The 24300-nt window shown below is 39.7% G+C and overlaps 1 protein-coding gene and 1 long non-coding RNA gene across 4 annotated transcripts in view; one reads left to right on the forward strand and one right to left on the reverse strand.

Moving 5' to 3' along the window:
• Positions 1–24300, forward strand: part of LOC145651168 (uncharacterized) — an 87395-nt gene that overhangs the window by 39183 nt on the left and 23912 nt on the right. The gene's annotated exons all lie outside the window — the stretch shown is intronic.
• rcan2 (regulator of calcineurin 2) overlaps positions 9884–24300 on the reverse strand; it is a 56504-nt gene continuing 42087 nt past the window's right edge. For 2 of the 3 annotated variants that reach the window (XM_027000701.3, XM_027000718.3), the window contains 2 exons: positions 21769–21940; positions 9884–12595 (listed from right to left, as the gene is read on the reverse strand). In XM_027000701.3, the coding sequence (XP_026856502.1) occupies positions 12441–12595; positions 21769–21940 (327 nt within the window). In that variant the 3' untranslated portion in view covers positions 9884–12440. The remainder of the gene's footprint in view (positions 12596–21768; positions 21941–24300) is intronic. The other variant, XM_081696456.1, reaches the window with a different exon arrangement.

The following is a 24300-nucleotide window of genomic DNA, read 5'->3' on the forward strand; positions in this document are numbered from 1 at the left end:
TGTCACCTATGACTGTAAAGACAGTACTCAGTACTTATTCTGTAAAGTGATCTTTCAGAGTAGCCATTCAGAGATTTCCTTTGACTGACCATCTCTTGACTGTACCATCAAAGGGAGGGTTGCGTCTGTGTTGAGCCCAGCCTTGAGTGCCAGCATCACTCACACATGTCACTGTGTTGCCTCACATTTGTCTGGTCTGTCCATACCCGAGGACCACACAAACCACTTCCCCTCTTTTCTTCAACCAGCATTGAGAACTCCATGGTGGGCTGAACCAGCAGGAAGGTCCCCAGGGGCTGGATAACCCCTGACAATCCACAAAGTGCCTGTGCATAATAAACACCTAATGTATTGATTAGAAGACGGAATTAAAGGTATTAGGCTGGCGGAATCGAGGAGACCCCTTGCCCCCACCGTGTGTCTGGGCTCACAGGTTGGTTGGCTGGTGACTACTTATTAGAGTGGGCATGCACTTAATGACACTAGCGCTGACTAATCCCAGCTAAACCAACTTGAAAGGTTTTCACTTTAACTTTTTTTTTTTTTTTTTTTTTACACACCGCTGCTAACTGTAGCTTCCAATTTCAGTGCAGGCAATGAAATGGTGCATTTGGTTGTCACATCAGGTTAACATGATTGAATAATGCTGAATTATGATGAATTTGTTAAAATGACAAATGTATAGGCCCTGAAGTGCAGTAATGCACACAGTGGATGTTTGTTTGCAGACCGGCTTGCACACAGACATGCGTCTTCCTCCAGGCCTGTCAGCTCATTAAGAGTATTTCTTATTACCAGAGGTACTTGCTTGGTAATGAGGACAAGGTAGGTACAAAATGGGCTTTGGGCAATATGTATAAATTAGGTGAGTTTGAATTACAGAAGATACCTTTTTAAACAGAACTACCCATCAGTCCCACTAAGCTAAATTAAAGATGTACATGAAGTGATGTGCCCTGGAATTACACCATGGCAAAGTTTATTGGAAATTATGACTAACCTATAGGAGTGAGAAAAAATCCAAAAACCTTAATACCTACACTTACATGCATCCTTTGATGCCACGTTTTACCATTCCTGCCCATTTTAGTGTTCATTCCAAGACTGAGATCAGTATTTATTTAAACTGCTTCTGATGTGGGATCAGGCCTCCCCTGCCCTGTAACTGACCTTCCTTAGAATGTGAAAGGCGCTAATTGCTTGAGGAGTGCAGGCCCAACTGTATCAGATCATATCCTGCCCCCTTCTTTACTTTTCTTTTGCCTTTGTGGTGACCTATGAGCCATCTGTCTCATCGTCATTGCTCGAGAAAAGGATGAGCCTTTTTCCCTTCCCTTCATACAACAGCATGAGAGTTAGTCACTGGCACCCTCTGTGCAAGGACAAACAAGCGAATGTAAACAGCCTTCAGGTCTGAGGCGAAGAAACCATGCTCATGTGTAAACCCGTGCACATCACTCCCACCCTCCACTCAGAACATTCAACACCACAGCCTACATTTGACCAGGGTTCCTTAAAACGTTGGCCTTCAGTTTTAAATGTTCACCCATGCCACAAAGTTGCATTTTTAAAGGTTTTATATTGAGCTGGGGTTATTTCTACAGAAAAATGAGTGAAATGGAACAAAGTCTGAGAAAGAGTTAATAAGCATGTTTGCTACACTTGCCCTCAGAGTGAGACAGTTCAAGTGATTTCTTAGCAATATGCTTACTCACAATATAATGAAAAACCAACAGGGTTCAGTGATAAAGCAGGTGTATGTGACCGGCAGCGACTGTGTGTCAATGAGGCTGACATCTCTGTGGTGAAGACCCTGTTCCCCGATCAGGTGCACGTGGTGCCAGGGTGTTGCTTAGCAGTGTAACAGTGGGTGGAAGGCAGTGCGGGGTGTCCGAATACCCGCCTTCAATCCTGCCCCTCCCATGCCAGCTTGGCCCATTTCCCAGAGAGTGGTGGCAATGGGCACGTGTTGGCATTTCAGCAGGGGTAGAGCTGTGGTTGCCGATAGCGACCCACCAGGCGCCAGTGTTGTGTTATTCAAGACTGCATAATCTATGGCTCACAGGTTAGTTCTATTTGAGAAAGAGGGAGGCAGAGAGTGAAAGAGAAGCCATAACATGATTCAACCATAGGCAGTCGCAGTGAAATTTGCTAGCTTTAATATAGCTACTGCTACAAAGCTTTCATTTATCTTTCCTGTCCACTTATTCTCTTGTTCATTAACATCCCTTATTCAGCCTGATGCCAAAAAAATTACAGTTTCGGAGTTCACAGTGAGGACTCTGCAGTAGCATGACAATTAATTGATAGCTAACATCAAAATGACCCATCTAAATACATAAGAGCAGAAGACAAAATGTTTGTGTACTGAAAACCAGCATATTTGTGTGGCCGCACCCTATACAGGTGAACTATAAAGTTGTGGCCACTGGTGAGCCCTCCTTCAGCCCTGAGCATGCCTGCACTGGATGCATACGGAGATGGGGACGGGGGAGAGGGATGGATCTTTACCTGTTCCTGTCTCCTGCAGCTGCTCCTAACAGGTGCATGGCTGCCTCCTGCCAGATGGCCAGGAAAAAGAGGTGGTTGGCAGGTTCCTTCACAGAGCGGTCCTTCCCTTCACACATCTCCAAGAGAGCCAGGGAGTGAGAGAGGTGTCCAGGAGAGTTTGGTAATGGAAAAACCAACAGGAAAAATTAGATTAAAAAACAATCCATTATCAATGTGAAGCAAAGTTAAAATGTACAATTTATGAAGAGTAAAAGTCAGATTTTGTGCAACATCTGAATTCAAGATGCCTGTCAGATATTTGATATTTGGGTGGGAAATTACTCATTTGATGTGGAATCATAATAATCTGTCATACCTATTTCCTGCATTCAGTCTTAAAGCATAGAGATGGAAAAATGTCAAGAGAGAAACATGACAGGCATAGCTGTCCCACCCACCATAGCTGTGAAACGACAGCAATTGCCAAATTTGTAAAATTTCCCCTATAGCCAGTTAGAGGAATATATAACATCATAAAGGTTTATACTTTTACTCAAATAATCCAATTGTGATTAAATGATCATTTTTGGTGCATTGGTCATTCACTTGAGCTTCAAATGATGACAAAGAACAGATAAAGTGTGTCTTGGTTTAAAGGACGTACATGTATGAGAGGTACCCTCAAATAAGGTTGAGAATGACTAATAAGCCTGATAGTTTTGAAATGTACCCCAGTCACAGGGTTTGTCTCTTGTGGATTTAACAGTGTGATTCCATATTACTGAGGGAGGCTGTGTGTGTGTGTGTGTGTGTGTGTGTGTGAGAGAGAGAGAGAGAGAGAGAGAGAGAGAGAGAGAGAGAGAGAGAGAGAGAGAGAGAGAGAGAGAGAGAGAGAGTGAATGATTCAGGACCATGGGGCACTGTGATCTGTGTGTTGTATTATTCATACCAGGTGGCCAGGTACCCACAGTCCTCTGTGCCCAGCACATCTGGACTGCTGGTTCAGCTCTCTCTCTGGCAATCCCTCTCTCTCTTGCACTCTCTCTCTCTCTCTCTTTCCCTCTCTCCCTCTCCCTCTTTTTTTCTATCTCTTTTACAAATGACTGTGAGAGCACAGTAGGAGACTCAGCACAACACCAGACTCCATTATTAGCATTTTCAGATTAATTTGTAGTTAGGTGGTAATCATTTTTAATCATGGCCTAATCTAATAGTTTTTCTAATAGCATACCACACACTTGTTTGTTTGAACCCAATATCATTTTACAATTTCAAGCCACATTCAGTTTTACTTTAATATTTGAGTAGTTCCTACATCATTTGAAATATATAATGTAATGCCACACTTTATCAGTTACCTGCCGTCTATTTGTCATTACATTAGACATATCATATATATTAAGTTCGGCAAGTCATTCATGTGGAACTGGAATCTCTTGACCAACTGGGCTAGTCAAATTAGAGTAAAATCTCCCCTCCTGTCCTACGATTGGTATAGGGTGACCGCACCTTGACCTACACACAGCACGATAAGTGTGTGGTTTGGTATCGGTCTCTGATCTTCAAGCGTGCCTTTCAGGGTATGGCATGAACTGAATATGCATAATACAGATGGACACTGCTTCTTTTCTACTTAGAAGTGTATGTAGAGGGGAGAAGCATTCAGATTGACAGTATGTGGTCTACTGAAAAGAAACAGCATGTTTCCTTGCGTTTCTTTGTGATTGGCTTTGTCACATTTGAGTAGGTCATGTGCTTGAGTCCTTTCAAGGGTTTCTTTGCTTTCCTTCACAACACCTAGATTAACACACACTCATACTCATCAGTCATTGTCCTTTCATACTTTGTATGAGAATGTGTGTGGTTCAGTGTGTGTGTGTGTGTGTGTGTGTGTGTGTGTGTGTGTTTGTGTTTGCGTGTTCAATATTATTCAGGGAAACGCAGCAGGAGATAGTAGGTTGTGGTGCCAAGCTCTCCTGTAGTTTGGCATTATAATGGAAGACACTGCCAGGTACAGCCTGCATATGTGTACTGGGGGAAGAGGAGAGTTTCTAACATGCACATATAACATGCATATCACAGTAATCAGCACTTTTCTCAGTTTTAATTGAGTCTGGTTATTTCTACAGTAGCACCATGTGTAGGCACATTTGTTTGGTTTGCAAACAAACTCGTCTGAGACAAATTCAAATAATCTCAAATAAACTCAAATGTATTCGTACCCTAAGTCTGCAAATAAACCATCCCCAGAGGAATCACACACAGATTCCCACCCTGTAGCCACACGTCCTCTAGAGGAGGAAATGCTGCTCTATGCGGCAGGCAGCTCAAGTGTGCACATGCATGTGTGTCCTCGCATCCATCTGTCTGCTCCGTCCTCACACATATCTATTCATCCTTCCATCTGTCTGCTACCTATGTATTTTACTCCAACCCCACTACCACAAACAAGTGTTCTGCTCAAAGCGTTGCCGCGCAATTCATCCCCGCTAGTACACAAGCCGCACAATTAATTCCCTCTACGCTAAACCTCCTACACTATTCATCCCATCCCTACTAAACTACCTATACAATTCATCCCTCCCAAACTAACCACATAATTCATCCCTTCACCACTACACTAGCTATGCAATGTATCCCCTCACTGTTAAACCATCATTTGTCCCCTCCTCACCAAACCAGTCACCGCCTGTTTCATGTGGCCGAACTTTAACGAGAGCAGGGAGGAAAATGAGAGCCTGTGGTTTCTCACAAAAATTGTGATTGGTTCCACAGCTCAATGATCACAATAACAGCAATGACATATCATGATAATGATATGTTTCTGATATCTACCAGTCTTGGTGTTATTTTAGCCAAAATTATATACTCAAAAAACTGTAATGTTGATGTGAGAAATTGAGCAAATAGGTGACGTTTCAGCTCACTTTTTAAATGGTAAACTTACATTTACCTAATTTCACATTGTCTGTTTTGTTGATTTTAATCTTTGCAGGCATGCATGATCCACATGTATACAGCAAGCTACTTGGTTGGTACAAACTATCTTTCAAGCATTTTGTTTGTTTGTTATATTCCTACATCTGTTGAGATACATGTGGTGTTTAAGGTCTCTCATTGAGATGTTGTTGCCCCTTTGATTTCTGTAAGTACTCATTATTGGTTAATTATCATTCATGAAATATGAACAAAGACATATTCCACCCCCAGAATGTGCATAATAGTAGTCTTTTCCTCCTTTCACTGATTTGCAAAACCCAAAATGTTTGCAATAGAATTCTAGAACAGGCAGTAGAATTCTAGAACAGGCTGCCTGACCCTCTATCTATGACTCCGGCAGCCTGTCTCTCTTGATCCTCCTTCACACCGGTGCTGCTCCTGACATAGCCAGCTGTGAGATTTTACTGGACAAGCTGCAGAACTGAGTTGGCCTTTCTGGCAATGCAAGTTCTTACTTAAGTGATACCATGATACTATGATACCATGGTTACGCACTAAGCACTTTTATGACCAGTGGATGGTCTAAGTTAGTATTGGAAAATTGGACATGATTCCGTAGTTATTCTTTGGTTTTACATGCACTGTTTGGCATGTAGTGCATGTGGAAGGTAAACTCTTCATTCTACCATTTAGATAAAGGAACATACTTAAAACTCATTTAAAATGTTCTTTACCAGTTCAGTGATAAGGGAGCGATTTAAGTTGATATGCTCTCAGTGCTAAAACATGAATAGTTCTTCATGAAAATAATTTGAAAGACCTATCCTTAAGGGACCTGGTGTTTAGGGTGTGGTTCTGGTGAAACAGAGAGCACAAGTGGGTATCGGTGAATCCTTGAAGCAGGTGGCTTCCGCCCCATGCCCCCTTTCCTGGGCCGTTCAGAGCTCACCACCCCGGGCCAAACTGGCAACAGTGCCCAGGAACCTGACCTGGCAGCATTGGCCACCAGTCTGCTGCACTCAGCAACACCGTGAAGGCAGGATGCGCAGTGACGCACTTGCTTTGGCCATGCAACCCTGAAGTGCACACACACACACACACACACACACACACACACACACACACACACACACACACACACACACACACACACACACCCACACCCCACAGTCAAGGACCCAAGTTGCCATTGCTTTCAACAGGCTGACGGAATGCTTGTACACCTCAGTATTACACATTGAATTGGAGCACAGGAAATATACAGTGAAAAGAGGGATTTTGATTAGACTAAGAGCCATGCCACTAACTGTGGCTGTTAACTACTTCATCCAAAACTGCTAATGTTGCACAAAGCAATGCTAACAGGACTGGTTAACACTATGCAAATGTGATTCTGCCAGCTGGCCCTCATCAACTTCCATTCACTGTTAGCCACATTAGCATCAGGGTGTGAAGTACTCCTTTAATCATTACAGCATGTAATTCCCCCCAAGTGATTAAATAAACCAGAACAGCCAATGCAGTCAGTATATATGAATAAGTGAGAACTTTCAGTTTGACTTATTTTTTTACTTATTATAATTTCTCTAAAATATTTTGTTCCTGAATCCTTCCTATTGCTATGACTAAAATCATTTTTAGTAAAGAGATTTAGTGTCTGAATATTCCTTCAAATGTCAAATGAAGATGAATATAAAGTTATTTACTGACATCTTCTGGTGTATACAAGTAATACTTTATGGTCGCAGTTCTGATGGCAACTACAGTTGAGAATAATCAACTACAAACATGGTAGTGCAGTGGTTATTCAAACTGAATAATTTTAAATCTATTTTAATATTTTGGCAAAGGTCTACTTCAACCCCATTAAGGGGGGTGTAGTCACATTTAAGAAAATACATAATTTTCTTGTGAAAACAGACTATACATTATAACGTTTAATATTTTCACAAAAAGACACATGAATAGATGAAGCCAAGTGGATATTACTTGACTAATATTAGACTTTAGAGTAAACAAACCTATATTACTAATATTTTGTTTAGCTAACAGGTGGACGTCTAACTGGATAAGCTGCATAATAATGAATGGTCCATGTCATGACATCATAAGTGAGTCTCTGTGAAATAAAATCTAACAGCCGAGGTTTTTTGTAGTTCATCTTTATGGCAAATGTAAAAAACAAATGTGTTTATAGCATTGTTATTCATACTACCTTTACACATCAGGAACATAAGAATAATTACAGTAAATATTCAAAGGAATATTTGCTTTCACATGGTAGGTTGCAACTTCAACAAGAGTTTGCAGTCTTCCATTTTGATGTTCTTTCTTTTGATATGCATTTGTGTTTTGGGCCATAGGTGCTCTTAGAACATCCCAGATTAAATCGCAATAAAAGTAGTGTATGCTGAACAGGGTTTAAAAACCTCAAACCTAACATAATAGACCTCCACTAAAATGATCGGATTTAACTGGACTTATTAAACTCATTCTGTAATAATGCAGTCACATGTCGATGATTATCATTTGAGATGTATAGTACGTCTTATACATATCAGATTAGTCACACTAATCTAATTAGTTATATCTTGACTGTAGAGGTTTATAAGCCATCTGAAGACATTGACAAATGCAAACCCAAGCAAATGTAATTGTTAAAAATAAAATAACATAAATGTCATTTTTGAATGAATGCATAAAATTTTGAATAGCAGTATGATGGTTTGGGAACTACACAAATTTTTTTTTCTTTTGGAGGTCATCTTGTATGTGAAAAAAGAGGATTTTTAAAAAGTTTTTTTAACACTTTATTAAGTGTAACAGAATTTTCAAGCAGGGCTTTTGAGAAAAAACCTGCCTGTCACTTGTCAGGGAGATGATACTACCTTTCCACGAGAGGGCAGTGAGCAACTGTATGTGGGCAGAAAGGGTCCCTAAAAATCACAAAACCTGTTTTATTGTCAGGATCTCTAAGAGTGTTTACACTTATGAATGGTCTTCAAGCTTCTTTAGGTGTCACGAAAGTAATTTTCGAAGCATTCCTTGAGGCATTCTCAATGTGATCATGTCAGTAATATTGAAATAATGTCATGCCTTGCTGTTTGGAAAAAAATTAATTCATTTAAAAATATTTAAATGCTTTTATTTATTGCTTTTGGCATTACCATAGCATCTTGTGTTAAAAATATTACATTATTAAAAGTGCATATTACAGAGCTCATTTTTACAATAACTCTACCAGATCTCATCCAGTGTAGTTAGCTTTGCTTTATACTGTTCTGAAAAAGACCATCCGAAGTGCAAACACTTGTCAGAGAATGCAGATGTCTTACTATACCTGCCTGCCAACAGCAGCAGACAAGGGTGTGAAGGCGCATTCAGACCGGGAAGCTGTTGCGTCAGGCTAAGGAAACAGCTGCGAAAAAGCTGGGACAGTATTACTAAAAGTGACTTTCACACATAAATGCAACAAGGAGACAATATTCGGTTATGCTTATATATGTCGTGTTATGGTATAGTGTATGACATTGTCATGGAGAAGCTTTACGAAAATCCGGATCTACACCCCACATTAGCAAGCTCTGAGGAGAACTACAGCAATGAGAAGCATTTTCCTGAGATATCACAACTACTCATAGGTTCTGTCCTGTTCTACAAATCAGCAAATAATCACCTCTGCCTCATCTTTGAAGTATATGACGATTACACCAACATCACACCAACCCTTAAATTCCTCCACTGGGTACTCATATCTTTCAGAATTTACTTCAAGATCCTTTTATTAGTCTTTCATTGCCCACATGGATTTTCTTCTCTCTACCTTAGCAATATGGTTGACTGGTCTCTGAGTCTTCTAATGGGAATCTATTGGGCATGTCAGAAACCCAGCTACGGACTGGGGATTGATTAGTGACTTATTAGCTCTGGAATTTCCTCAAAGTCTGAAATCAACTGACAGCTTTATTGCCATCAAAAACATATCAAAACATAGAAAACATTTCAAAACACAGAAACATTAAATATTGTATTCAGTTAGAACTTCAGTGTTATATCACTTTCTTTTATGTGCTGTAAAGAACTGTAAAGAAGAAGATGACAAATTCTGCCCCACTGTGCTTACGTAGGTGAATTGCTTGTATTTGAAACAGTTCCACTATCGCTGTGTTGTTGACAGAACAATTAAGGCTAGTAATGTGTACTGAAGGTCACTTTGGTGAACTTAAATTCATAACATAAAGTGAATGCAAAAATGGCACTGAAAAGGTCTTTGTTGAGTGGGATCAAGTTATTTCAGACAATCATCTGTTATATATATATATATATATATATATATATATATATATATATATATATATATATATATATATATATATATATATATAAAAGGCATATATTTATGCCTTTTTTGAACATTACTTAAATAAAATAAACAAGAGAAGAACCATTAAACCAAAAAAAAATTTTTTAATACTAACGTAGAATCATTTCAACTACTTATACATGGCTACCATGAATATTTGTACAAAAATGCAGTAAAAATATTATTGATATATACAGATATGTCTTCTTTGTGTAGGCAGGCAGGTCAGACATGTAGATGACTGGTATACACATGGCTTTAAATGAGTATACACAACAGAGATACTGTTTCTGCAACATTAACAACACTAACTTCCAATCGAATCAACTTACAAATAGAACAGAGAATATAATGCATTCTGAAAGATAATGTAGGAAAAAAGATACAGTATTCGGACCTTTTTAGGATCTGGCGTGCAGTACTGTATGTAACAGTGCTGGAATCACACAGAAGTCTTCAGCAACATTCTGCAAGATAAGCAATACCTACTAAATATGTAGATTTTAGGTGTATATGGGAATGTTTGGTCAGGTGTGGACATCTTAATGATAAGGTCATAGCAGTGTTATTATATTGCTTTTCTTCCAGTACACAGAAGTGACTGTTGCACCATTGACTCTGTCATGTCTGTGTCAGAGATGAAGGAAGTGAATGTTAAGGGCATGTAGAGTAACTTTTCACTGTTCAGGCTACAACAGCAAGCACTGAGACAGAGATGCATGCACTGAGGCAGTGGATTACACTGGTAACACAAATACTGTAATGGGGGGGAGACTACCCTGTTTCCACAACTGTAGTGTACTGAAACCATGCATATAACCACCTAATGGACCCAAATGAATGACAGAGCAAATTAAGGTATTGTGTTTTATATACTATAATTACTGCCTAATCTTTTGTGGCATCATATAGTACAAAATCAACAATAAATTGGAATTATTTAAATTTAAGATATCACCCTGAACACTGATCACTGCTTACCTGCTTTAAACACAGAAAGCAACATATTTATGACAGCCAATACTACAAACGAATGGATCTATTCAGTTACTATGGAAATGGCACCTCACACTACTGATGTATTATGGGAAAAGTCATTCAAAAGTCAAAAACGTTTAACATTTAAATGTTGTTACTATGGTAAATGCAAAAATAATTTCATTATCCATTAGTACCTTTGTGGTGGAAGAACATATAATGTAAAAGTTACCTTTCTAAACATGCTTACCAACATTACAGTGTAACTCAGTGTACATTCTTTATGCTGGTATGCCACTTCATATTACATAGTATCCAAAGTTCCACATCTAAGACCGAAGACCTTCCTGTCTCTCTTTGTAACTTACATTATAGGATGTGTCTAATTTATAATATACAGTAACTGATGTACACTCAGCGTTAAGTGATGTGCATGCTTTAACTGTCTACTGCATATTCACAAACGATTTTTTAATGAAACATATTTAGACCTGCAAATAGGTTAGGCACACCAAAGCAAAACAAACAAACAAACAAAAAAAACCCAAACAAAACAAAAACACCAACAACAACAAAAAAGCATGAGTCACTTATGGAACAGGCTGACGTCAACCCCGTACCTTGTTTGTAATAGCACTTGGAGAATAATGTAATGCGATGACACCTTGCATTAGCAGCCTAAGTGTCTCATCATGTGGCTGGGAATGAGGATCCACAAACTTGCACTTGCTGGAGACGCACAGTAAGGAGGTTCCCAAAGCACTGTTAGGAATAACTGCCTTCAAGGCCCCCAAAAGCTTTTTTAAAATTTTTTTTTGGGGGGGGGGGCACAGAGAAAGAAAAGGGAAACATTTAGGAAAAATCACAGAAAATTAATCTCACAATTTCTCCACTGAAAAGTGCATGGTTTTAGAGTTTGTCTTTCAGTTCACCATTGCAAAAAAAACAACCCCAAAACAAAAAACCACATTTTCTATGAGAAGCACCATAAAGTAAAGAGAGACACAACTGGACACATGCACACATGCACACACACAAACACTAACAAACATACCAAAGGAAAATGCACAAACAACTTGTGATAAGAGCATGCATTAGCTTGCTGGATGCGTCTCCTGTGGGCTGACTGCACCTATGGCTGGATGAGAGTTCACCAAAGACAGCATTCAAGGATTACAAATCAGTTTCATTTACATGATATATGCTTCATACATTTTAGTTTTCCTCATGCAACACTGGTTTACCACCACGTTTGTCGGCTAGTGTGCCCCGTACTAAGACGCCAGCTGGGGCCTCAGAGCTGTACCGCTAACCCAGCTGTCGGCCAATAGGAATGTCTGAAAATGGCATGCAGTGCACCCCAGTAGCCAATCAGAGACAGGGCTGAAAGCAGTGAGGGATCCATACTGTCTTTCAGTCAGTGACCAGGGTGACAGCAGAGTCTGTATAAGATAGACGGGGGATTTTATGGCCAACAGAAGAGAAAATTTGTTGAAAGCACATGGTAGACAGGGTGTGCGAGAGTGTGATGGATGAGGAAACTCCTCTGGTTCCTGATAGTGTGATGGATCACGTGCTATGTGTGGGGAGAGTTCCTAAGAAGGGCATTGAGGGGATGGGATTGTGGGTTCTCGGAGTTCTGAGGCCAGGGGATGATGAGCTTGGCAGGTCAGTGCGACACGGGCAGGTCTGGGCGTCGGGTCTGGATGATTTTTGGTTTTGGGCAATTCTTTGGTTCCTCCTCCTCATCCGTGTCGCTGTCGCACACATGGACCACCACGCTGGGTGTAGACTCTGTGCCTGCGTGCAGCTCAAACTTCTCACCTTGAGAGTGAGTGCCAGAGTGTGAAGAAAGGGAGAGAGAAAGAGTGAGAGAGACGGAGGGAGAGAGATACACCTTAGGACATTTCCATCCATTATTTAATTTTTTTGTGCTGATGTTGCTGAGAAACATTGGCTCAGTGAGGCAGGGGAATGCTCCATACTAAAACGGGGGAAAGCAATACTAAAACATTGCTGCAGAGGGAGCTATTTTTCCAATAAAGCACAAATTGAAAAGAAGATATGGCAGATATTTTAGATAAAGGAATTTGCAATAGCCAGGGACTGAGTGCTGCAGTAGAGTCTGTCCTTATAATTGCTTTGTGGCTGGAGAGAGAGATTGAGGGTGTCTGAAGTATACATAGTGAAGCAATATTGCTGCTTGAACACAGGGGTTTTTAAAAGTTGCCAACAGACAATAACTGTTTACACAGTGCTAAATTAATTAATTAAAACAATAATTAAATACAACTAATGGAACTGAGTGCAGAGCTGAACTCCATGCACAAGGCCACCCAAGCAGTTTGCAAGGCATTTGTCAATCACGGTAACCTTCTGGGGCCTTCCACGTCTTAAACAACTAAATGTTGGAATGGAAATTTTTAGCTATGCCCAACCAGAGACCCCACAGAACTTCAGGAGCTGGAAATAAAAAGCAGAAACAGCCAGAGGTTTGGAGAAAGAACACTGTCGTATTAATTTAAAGCAGAAGAGAAGGGTAACGACACTGCATTTCGGGAAATGAGTACTCTCTAACATTAAGATTCATATCACTAATATGATTCATGTGAACTGGTGATGTCCACAATAACATTTACAATGACCATTTTAACGCAGATATCGACTCAACAGTGGGAGCAGCAGACTACTGTTATTTAGTTCACAATAAAATGCGAATATTCATTATTGTTCGTATGTGCCCTTACAACTTTGATGATGCAAGACACAAACTTAATTTGAAGTCAGTGCCAAATCTTGCATAAGAAGCAAAGGTTGTATAAGAAGGGTCTGTCCTGCCCTACGAACTATTAGTGTTTTTATTTGGTGTCCAAAAGTGTTTTTTGTTTGTTTTTTTCATGCTATTGAGTGTGCAGGGCTCAGCTGGTAAGATTTAACAGGTTAACACTGCAGATTTTTTTCAATGTTTTCAAATGGCCAAGATGAATATTACTCTCTGAGATGAGTTTCTGTCTACGTGCAGGGACTAATGCGGTGATACGAGGTGGAGCTGAACAGCGGCGCCCTTCGATGACCTGATTGTGTGGTGCTGCCCCACTGGTCCTATGATTGCACACACTCATTTACATTTACATTTATGGCATTTGGCAGACGCTCTTATGCAGACTGACTTACAAAAGTGCTCCATGCATTGCGAAGAGGAACACATTGCTCATTATCAGTTCCTCTCTCTTCCCTCTCTCTTCCGCTAACTGCACTCTTTGTTGCACCCAATGTCTATTATACACTCACATTTACATATCTTCCATTGTTCATTTACCAACCCCTCTAGCTATATCTGGTGGACTGGCAGCTCCATCTGAGCTGTGGACACGCAGCACCTGACAGTTCTCATTTTATTGTTTTCATGCCTCACCTTCCCCTATCTCACTGCACCACAATACCACACCCCCCATCACTACCACACACATCACTCCTCCACACCACCTGAGGGCGCAGCTCATCTCCTGGCCCACAGATGACGTCAGTGCTGCATACTAAGGTCAAGGGTCAATCAGAGAGGGAAGAGGGAGGACTACAAAGTGAGATAGAATGAATGAAAGACAAAAAAGAGAGAGAGAAAGGGATGAAAAAGACAAATCCAAAGATGTGGCTTTCTGTCACAAATGTGATATGAGATGTGAGCGATATATAATTTGTAGTATGTAGGGTGATATATTGTCCTTGCAGCACTTCTGAAATAGCACTTCTGAGTATTGTAATCCACTAAAACACTGTTTCAATTCAAAACAGTGTTTATGAGTGAAAATAAACTGTTTTGTCACGTTTAAAATGTGAACAATATGAAACAGAGTTTCCGAGCATTATAAGTGCCTAAAATGCTGTTTCAATGCAAGACAAAATGTTTTCAATAAACATGTACAGAATACTAGAGAACAACTTTCTGTAGGGTGATATATGGCTGTGTAGTATGTAGGGTGATGTATGGCCCTGTAATATGTAGAGCGATATATGGCCCTTTAGGCTGTGATGCTGCGAGACAGATGTGTCTGGTTCAGTGGGGACATGGAGCTAGCTGTCGCTGCTCGAGCAGCTAATTCCTCATTAAACAGCAGTGGCCTCGTTGGCATGCACAATGCGACACAGCTGCATTACTTCCTATTCATGAGCATGGCCTGTGAGAGTGAGAGTGAGAGAGAGGGAGAGAAAGAAAGAAGGAAAGAGGGGTAGTGGGGATACTAAATGACTGTGGCTGTGTAAAAGACAGATGGATGTCAGTTCAGTATTGGCTCAGCAGGCTGACACACTGCCTCTATTTTGGGAGCTTTCTTTCAGAGGGGGCCAAGCACTTCAAAATGCTTTCCTTCCATCCAGTGCCTCTACTAACATATCGCAATTTCTTAAATATGCACAACTTGTTTAGCAACGGTCCAAAAATAAAATGCTGAAAAAGGAAGGAAAAAACACTGACCCAAGAGGATGAGATAAATGGTGGGGTAGTGTTTTTACTGTGCAGTGTCTTTACAACCATGATTTTGCAACCCCATGTCGGCAATGCTAACAAAATGACTCAACTCAATGCTGAACAGATGCTCAGCTAACACAGTGTGTGCAAATGTGCCTGCATGTGTTTGTGACAGCTGTGCTTTGGTGTTTGTCTGTTTTTTTATTTATTTCATTCCTGAGCATCAGCACCCTTGAGTTGAGCTTCAACCTTGGCTTGTACGCCACAACTGCAGGTTTGCCCCCACCAGGAGCTCATGGGCACTGCAGCAGAATCCCAACTCGAGCGTATCATGTAGAGCCAGGAGAGCTGAAGAAATGATGAAAGGTGGGTTTATCCAGTTAAGCGCTGAGGCAGGTCAAGCTCTCTCATCTGAGTCATTATGCTCCTGTCCACAGGATCTGTGCTGGAGCATTCTCCATTCTCCAGGAGCAGCCATTCCCTGCATTCCCCGAGCAGCAGCACATCTTGAACTTTTCATTAAGTGTTTTTGCCTTCTCAGGCTGAAGGAGCTGGGCGCACATCTCATAAACAAAGCAGGGGAACAACATAAGCATTTCCTTTTAATGAGTGTGGCGTGTGTGCATGCGAGTAAGTGTGTGTGCAATTACTCTGTTTTACTATATTTATGGGACCCAAAAGGTTGTACAATGACAAAAGATGACTATGTTTACTTCCAAATCTGAGACAGCCAAGCTTTCCTTAGGTTTAGGTGATGGAAATTATTCTAAATTATTAATTATCTATTAATTAATTATCTAAATGATTATTTAGTGGAAAATATGAAGATGCAAGTGTGTGCGTGCCCTGCTGTGGTAGCGATTGGAAATGTTCTTGTGTTCTCCAGCAGCTTGGCAGATGTGCTCAGGAGCAGCACTGTGGAACCACACATTTCCAGCAAACAGAAGAGGGCTTCCTTCCACAACAGCAGCCATTATCGCCGTAAGATAGCAATCGGCCCCATTGCCCAGGCTGAATGGATCTTTTGTTTTCTTGCCACATGGTTCCACTTCAGTGCTCTCGATCACTCACTTTCATTGCCTATTCTGTTCCTGAACTGTGTACAGAATTTGATCATCCCTGCATGCTTCCCAAAACAGAATAGCATATCTAATAAAAGGACTCAAAACTCAAGATCACTTTGGATCATTGAGAAATCTAGTGAGTGTCTGTTGATGGTAAAGGAGTGTGTAGATCAGAGAGTCTAATTTACAGGAATATTCACTGAAAACCTGCATTACTTCAGTAATGTAGACCCTTGTTTTACAGGCTTTTGCGAATACCCATTTTAGTTCAAAACTGCCAAAGATACCCGACTAAAGTTTAAATAGTCGTCTCCAGCTCTGCCGTTAACATACTATTAACATACCTGCTCTGTCCACACAAACTGAGGATATGCCATGCATTATCCCAGTCACACAAAGAAAATGTAGAAGACTCCAGATTATCAAAAAGCTAAACTAAGCCCTTTACAGTATAAGTGAAAGACAATTTAATTATGCAAAATGTTAATTCATAATTGTTTACCAAAAGCCTTTAAAAATATAAATCCTCTCTTACTTAAAACTTTATGTGGTATGTCCACTGTCTGAAAATCCCTGGAATATAGAAAATATTTTGATAATTTGATCTACGTTTGCCATGTAGTTGGTCAAACGCCTGTTTAATGCTGTTTCATTTTAATCACCAACTTTCCTCCACTGGCCTGTGGCAAATCTTTACACCAGCCTTCATTAGCTGTCTCCAGAGGTGGGTAGAGTAGCCAAAAACTGTACTCAAGATAAAATAGTTAAACTATTGTTGCTTAATATACTAATTATTCAAATAGAAGTAAAAGTAGTTATTTTAAAATGATCACTTAAGTAAGAAAGTATCTGGTAAAAAAAAAAAAAAGTATCTGACTTCTCAAGTAGTGAGTTACTTCATTTTAACTTCAACTTGATTTTTACTTATTTTGTTCCACATAAGTAATTATGTGGACCTGACAGTACATTTTATGCTGAATTCAAATCTGTTTTTAGGCTCTTTCTGCCAGGCATGATTTTTAAGTAACAGCAATTAAATGTACATATTACTTTCTCATAAATATGGCTGTTATAACACTTATGTACAAATGTCCTTCTAAAATGTACAGATGTATGATTTTCCCCTACATTTAGCCTCAGGAGCAACCCTTATCAATAGTCTGCCAACGTAAGGTCGTCATTTACTTTGTACTGCTTTTTCATATTAACCTATTTGTGTTGGCTAAGGATAGACAACTCAGAGTAGACAACTAAAGCACTTTTATAAGTCACTCAGGAAAGCACATCTGCTAAATGCTGTAAATGTTAATATACTTGACCAGCAACAACAAAAAAAATATGGGCAAGAGAAAAATTCTGAAAACATATTTGGATTCACTAGTTAACAAAGATTTTTGTTCCATGCTAAAATACATTCCTTATTACTCAGTATTACTCAAAAATGTAATGAGAGGAATATAGATTAATATAATGGAGTAAAAGTAAAAAATGTAAGCTAGAAAGCTAGCTAAATAGATGACTATCTAGATTGTTATCAGCATCATTCACCATTTAGAGACCAGCTGAGCAGATTTTTTTTCCCCTGTGCTGTTGACTGGCTCATACATGCATTCTTGAACCACACTGATCCTGCTAGTTGTGTGCACCATATTTAGCTAGCTCACTGGGGGTATCATTCAAAAAATGTTACACAAGCCAGGTTTTTTTTTTGCATCACTATGGTGATGCCTCTGTCAATCATTCTGTGATCTGCCACGCCCTTGCAGTTCTGAGCAGGCAACAGATCAGAATTTTTGGAGCATTTAATTATTAATAAACTGCATTATTACATAAATATAGCAATGCTAAATGCTTCGTCTATGGTGTATCTTTAGTTTTAAAATATAGAAGAGAACTTCAGTATTGATAATATTTTCAAGAAGAAAGTTAAGTTTCTTATTTTGTAAACTTTAAACTTTGCCTCCACTATACTTTTACCTTTCTTATTTTTTAAATAGTTTCCCTATGCACTTTGCTTTACTTGATGTAGTTGCACTTTTATTTCCACGTGGGATGGTTTTTAAATCTTCTATTACTTTAAAGCATTCTTTTTAAAATATATATTTTATTTTATGTTTATTTTTTAAATTAACTTTAGTCTTCAAAACCAGTCATATTTAACTTTATGTTAATAAATATATCTTATGTCTTTGTAACATTTTCTGTTATTTTTGGTAAATACCTTCCTGAGGTGATATATCTCAGGATATAATAAGCTTTACTATCCTTCTGTGTATTCTCTATTGTCTGTAAAGCACTTTGTAATCTATAATAATAAATATTATTATTATTATTATTATTATCTCCCTCTCCCATGGTACAAAACTTTCTTTCTCCGAACAAGCCTCTCTGGCCTAATGGAAGAGGACATGTTGAATGTTTTTAGAAATGGAAAGAGATGGACACATGGCTGACCGCCAAAAGACAACAGATATGTAAAACCAGCAAAAATATTAGCCGAGACGATGTGCTGACATCAAGTGTTGCTGAGCATGGTGAGTCTAGTCAGAGTAATGGTCAGATAATAGTGATTATTCAGTGTCTTGGTACATGCATCAAACTGTGCCAATAGCATATTGAGCATGCGCTATAGCCTACTTAACGAGTGTTGAACATGCTAGTGTCACAGTGTTTATTTTGTGGGTATGGAGGGTATTTTGTGTACTATTGCCCATTATGATATGTTAAGATTGAGACTGTCCCATGCCAATATAATGCTAATCGTGCTATTAGTCAAGTGCAAAACAGAGCAAGATGGGCCAAACATGCAGAGCAGCTGAGATGATGCTCAGCTGATGCAAAGACAACACTCTTGCCAGGCCAAGCAGATGGATCTGGCTGTATGATATCAGCAAATAATTTCACATTCTCGAGAAACCACAGTGGCAAGCAGCAGCTTCTATATAGCACAGGATATGCCTGTCAGGATAGCTGACAGATTGAAGTTTGGCTGACGCGAACAGCTGCGAGTGTGGCCTACGTGATCAGCCATAAGCATGGCATAGGCAATCAGCCACGAAAGAGGCCTACGCGAACAGCTGCGAGCGTGGCTTACACAAATAGTTGTGATTGTGGTCTATGTGAACACCTGTGAGCATGGCCATGTGAATAGCCACGAGCGTGGTCCACATGAACGCCACTTTCTCTGTGCTTGTCACATACAGTCAATGCACATGTGGGTTTCAAATTGGCAGATGATGGTGGCAAAGGATCTTTTTTGCAAAACTGGCAGGTGGGACAACCTAGGTTGTTCTTGGAAACGAGAGGCGAGTTTCCAACCCTGTCTGCATGGGACATATAAGGCCTCAGTGGTGGATGCTGCCAATATTGTGGCAGAGAATAATGAACTACAGCTGGAGAAGTGATGATGGCAGGTGCCCTGGTCCTGATGCATTATGCATGGTTGACATGGTGTCACAGGGCTATAGCCTGGGGATCATTTCAGAGTGTCTCCATCCCTGTGTAGCTTGGGCCTTCAATTTTGAAGCAGCTCTCCATCATGCCGCTAAAATAAAGATTATTTTGGCAAAACTGCAGACAGGAAGGATAATGCAAATTAAAGAATATGCAAATTAAAAGTCCTGGCAATTTTAGTGCCAGAACTGTAGTATTTTTACTTTCAATTTTATTGAATATTAATATTGTCCTGAGTAGAACCATGGCTTTAGTTGGTTGTGAAATTCATCACAAGATCGTCTATTAACTTCTACAGTCATGTGCTTCACAAGAACTCATTGGGTCCTGGTTTACTTTGCAGAATTGGTCTATTCCAATCAAATGTGCGGGGCTGGAGCAAGGACCTGCAAATGGAGCACAGACAGCTCAAATTGACTGAATTCTGACTACTTTTTAGATTTAGAGCTCATCCTTGGCTTGTTTTAATGCTGTCAAAACTACATTTGATTATTCCTTCTAAAGAAACACATAGGTTTAAATATCTGTTTTTGCACATTAAATCCATAAGTGTGCAAACCAATACAGCAAGAGGCAACTACTTATCTCATTTTTATTTATTTCAACATAAACATGTATTTTAACTTCTCTTTGACATGAAACAGGAAATAATAATCAATCCACTGTGAACTTGCAGTGCAGGAAGCTTCTGTATCTAGAGTAGTCATTATTTGATCTCTTTTTAGTCAGTATTGTAGCCTAAACTTTTGCGATGTTTTTGTTTAATTATATTGAAGGCACACAATGCCGAGAAATGTGCCAACAAAGACATTTTACCCTGGGGTATACTACTTACATTCTTGACACCAGAACTCCCCAATCACCAGCAAGCATAATAATGCTTGCGGACATCATGGCATACTCATTTGGGTGCCTATTTTCAAGATGTGCCCTCAGGTTGCTAGTGATGGAATGGTATGCTAATTGTAGCTTACATAGCTTGCATACAACTTTTTCATGAGGCTCCACAATTTCTCCATATACTGACCACACAGAGAGTGAAGATCACTCTTTTTGCGGATTAGTTGTGAACTCTCGGCCATCTTTACCATGATTGTTGTTAAACGATTTGCTTGTTTCAACTTGACCTACACTTCATTTTCAATCAATAAACATGATTTTGTGTGACTCCTGTCCGTAGGACTCTTATCCTGAAGTGCATTCACTGCAGTGACCCAGGCTCAAGCAGGATCTCGCATGGTAGGCAACCACTGTAGTTACTTTTGGTTACATTCAGTTATGTAATCAAATTTAGAATGACAGCAGTAGCGTGTGGGGTCGATCGCAACTCCAGCCCCCAATCCCCCCGACCCCCCTGCAGCCCAGGGGCATTTGAGTGCCCACTGAATGATAAATAGTGCTGCTGGACGCGCCAGTCTGAGCATGGGGAGAGTCACTAGTGCACCAACCCTTGGCTGAAGGTTAGCAGAACACAAGAAAGCAGTTACTGCAGGTGGGATGATAACTACACCTATCAGCATTGCTTAATCAGACGTTACTGGAAACTTAATCAGAGCTTACCAAAAACATAATCAAAGGTTACTGAAAATTTAACTGAAGGTGAAGGTTTGACAGCATCATGTCTGAATATTATTTTTGAATACCCGATGATGCTAGAATGGAATAGTGCTGGGTTTCCCGAAAGCATTGTAAAACAAAGATCATCTTTAAATGTTAGAGTGAAGTATTACTAATGCTAAAATGATTTAGGAGAATGAGATCCAGATAGAACATTGAACAAAAGCTCCCAGACATACAACATGTATACAGCTGACATCATCGAAACTGGTTGCTATGTTTCATTCACTGTTAACGATGCACACATTTGCTAGGTAAAGAAATTCTGCAGGTCTGAAGTGTTGGTTTGACCAACATAGGCCAATCTGTAGGCCTGTATGACCAGTATAGGTCTATAGATTGGAACTGAGCTTCCAGGACAGAGACGGTGAAGTTTTAGCAGACTTGAAGGCACAGACCTGGCCCCAGCTTGGCAACAGCATACAGCAGGTCGTAGTTAATGACATGTGATGCCTCATCAATTGGTTGCCAACCAACAGGTTGTGAGCCAGGATGCGAGATGAGGAACTGTTTGGAGGGCTGTGGAGGAGCTAGGTGCAGGTTGTCTCCATCCGATGCTGGGTTCTGCACCTGAGAAATGGGAATTAGGAGTCAGTCCTCTTATGTCAAGAAACTGAGTAAAAGAAAGTCAAGGCTTAGAAGATGAGACTTGTATGTTATACCTACACTCTGTACACACAATCTTGCATGGGAAATACTGCCCCTTTGGGACTGGGCTCTGCAACTCATCTTTTATGTGAAGAATATGTGAGAGAATTTATATGAATGTATGAAAATCTTATTGATATGTCTTACATGCTGTTTGCAGACTGTGCAACCCCCCCCCACCCCCCCAACAAAAACAAACAAAAATCACTATCAGTAGTTAATAGCAGCAGGTAGCTAACATTTGGAGCTGCTTCTGCTGTGACACTGCTTCCTGTTTTTGAAATTGCTTTGCGCCAATACCACTGTCAGCATACCAGATTTATAGCTGTTTATCAGTTTTTTCCTTGGACTTAAGAACATTCTACATGGAAACTGGCAACTTCCATTAGACACTGAAAACTACTTTATCATCAAAAAACTACATCTAAATAACTACCAAAAATGTAACATTAACATTTTTCTTATTCTATCATGGCCGTTTCTGTTCTCCTTCAGTGTGCAGAGTACAACATATTTAACTATTCTTCATCCATCGTTAATGAGTTTTATTTGTAAGGTGTAGATTAATTGTTAATCTGAAGGAGAAGATTTTAGGGCTAGATGTGCACATCCAGATCTTAGAAAGTGTTATACCTATCGAGGAACTAGAAGTACAAGTTCTGGATGCCTTAGAAGAAGTTAGCAAGCCCTCAACTTTGGCACTACAGCCCTCAAATGGGTGACTTTACAGTGAAATAGCTGAACATCCCCAATTTGCGTGTCCAACAGGTTTGCCCCACCCGCTAAGAAGGCTGTTGAAAGAGCTCTGATTAAAGGGGACTGTATTTTGTGAAATTAACTAGGCTTTTAGCGACACCAGCAGCAGTAGTTAGCTGTATAGTGGGGGCCAGGGTGCTGGACATTGCAGGTAATCTTAAGGTCTTAGTAACCTAATTAGTATTAAAGTAACTGATTCAGAGAACACTGCCTGTACCTTTCATCTAAAGCTGGGTTTACTAAATGTTAGATCCCTAACATCTAAAGCGCTATAAGTGAATAAGTGAAATCCTAACAGATCATAGATTTAATATACTTTGTCTAACAGAAATCTGGATCAAGCCAAATGAGTACATAGCTTTAAATGAAGCGTGTCCTTCTGGCTACAGCTATGTACAATGCCCTCGTCTAACAGGCTGTGGAGGCATTGCAGTTATTTATACTGACACATTAGGCATAAACAAGAAAGCTGGTTATGATTTTGAGTCCTTTGAAATTATTTTAAGAAGCATAAATAATGTAGCCTGTGATAAGAAGCCCCCCCAGCCACTTTCACTATTTGATATCTACAGGCCACCAGGAAGGACCCTATTCAGAATTTAATAACAAATTTGCAGATTTCCTCTCTAATCTGGTGACTCTAGTAGAAAGAGCCATTATTGTCGGTGATTTCAATATTCACACTGATAGTGCCCAAGACCCTTTGAGATAGGCCTTTTTTTCTATATTAGAATCAATTGGTTTCATCCAGTATATAACAGAACCCACGCACTTTGGTGGACATACGCTTGACTTAGTATTCACATACGGTGTAGACAGAGAACATAGTTATACTATCCCAGTTGGATGCCGTCTCAGACCATTCCCTATTTATATTTGATCTACATATGAGCCACAATATAGTATCCTTGCCTCGCTGTCAGCTACTGCACCAAGATTTATTCCAAATTTCCAAGACTTATCCTTTATGAGCCTCAAACCCTATGGAATTTGGTCAATTAACTGAATGCTTAGAACCAGTATTCTGCTGCACACCCAATGATTTTGCTCTACTTAAAAATGAAAAATTATGGACAAAAATTAGTACCTTGGTATAGTGATTACATTCACAATTTAAATCAAAACACTTGCAAAATAGAATGTAAATGGCACCACAGTAAGATTGTAGTCTTCCAGCTTGCATGCAAGGAGAGTCTACTCAAGTATAGAAAGGCAATTATTACTGCTCGAACATCTTCTCTCAATCCTAGTAGAAAATAATACAAATAATCCTAGATTTCTATTTAGTACAACTGCACATCTAACTAGGAATAAAACTGACACCAATGCTCAGATTACAACACCACATAGTAGTAATGAGTTCATGAATTTCTTTAATGAGAAAATTTTGCACATTACAGATAACATTCAGAGTATTAATGGGATATTGGGCAGCTACTTAGAGATCAGAACAACCAAGCCAAAAAAGACTAAAATCTGTTAAACCTATCCAAGAGACAGAACTTACATCTCTGATCTTGCACTCA

The sequence above is a fragment of the Electrophorus electricus genome, chromosome 2, assembly GCF_041902795.1.
Source record: "Electrophorus electricus isolate QZ-2024a chromosome 2, ASM4190279v1, whole genome shotgun sequence".
In the NCBI taxonomy this organism is placed as follows: domain Eukaryota; kingdom Metazoa; phylum Chordata; class Actinopteri; order Gymnotiformes; family Gymnotidae; genus Electrophorus; species Electrophorus electricus.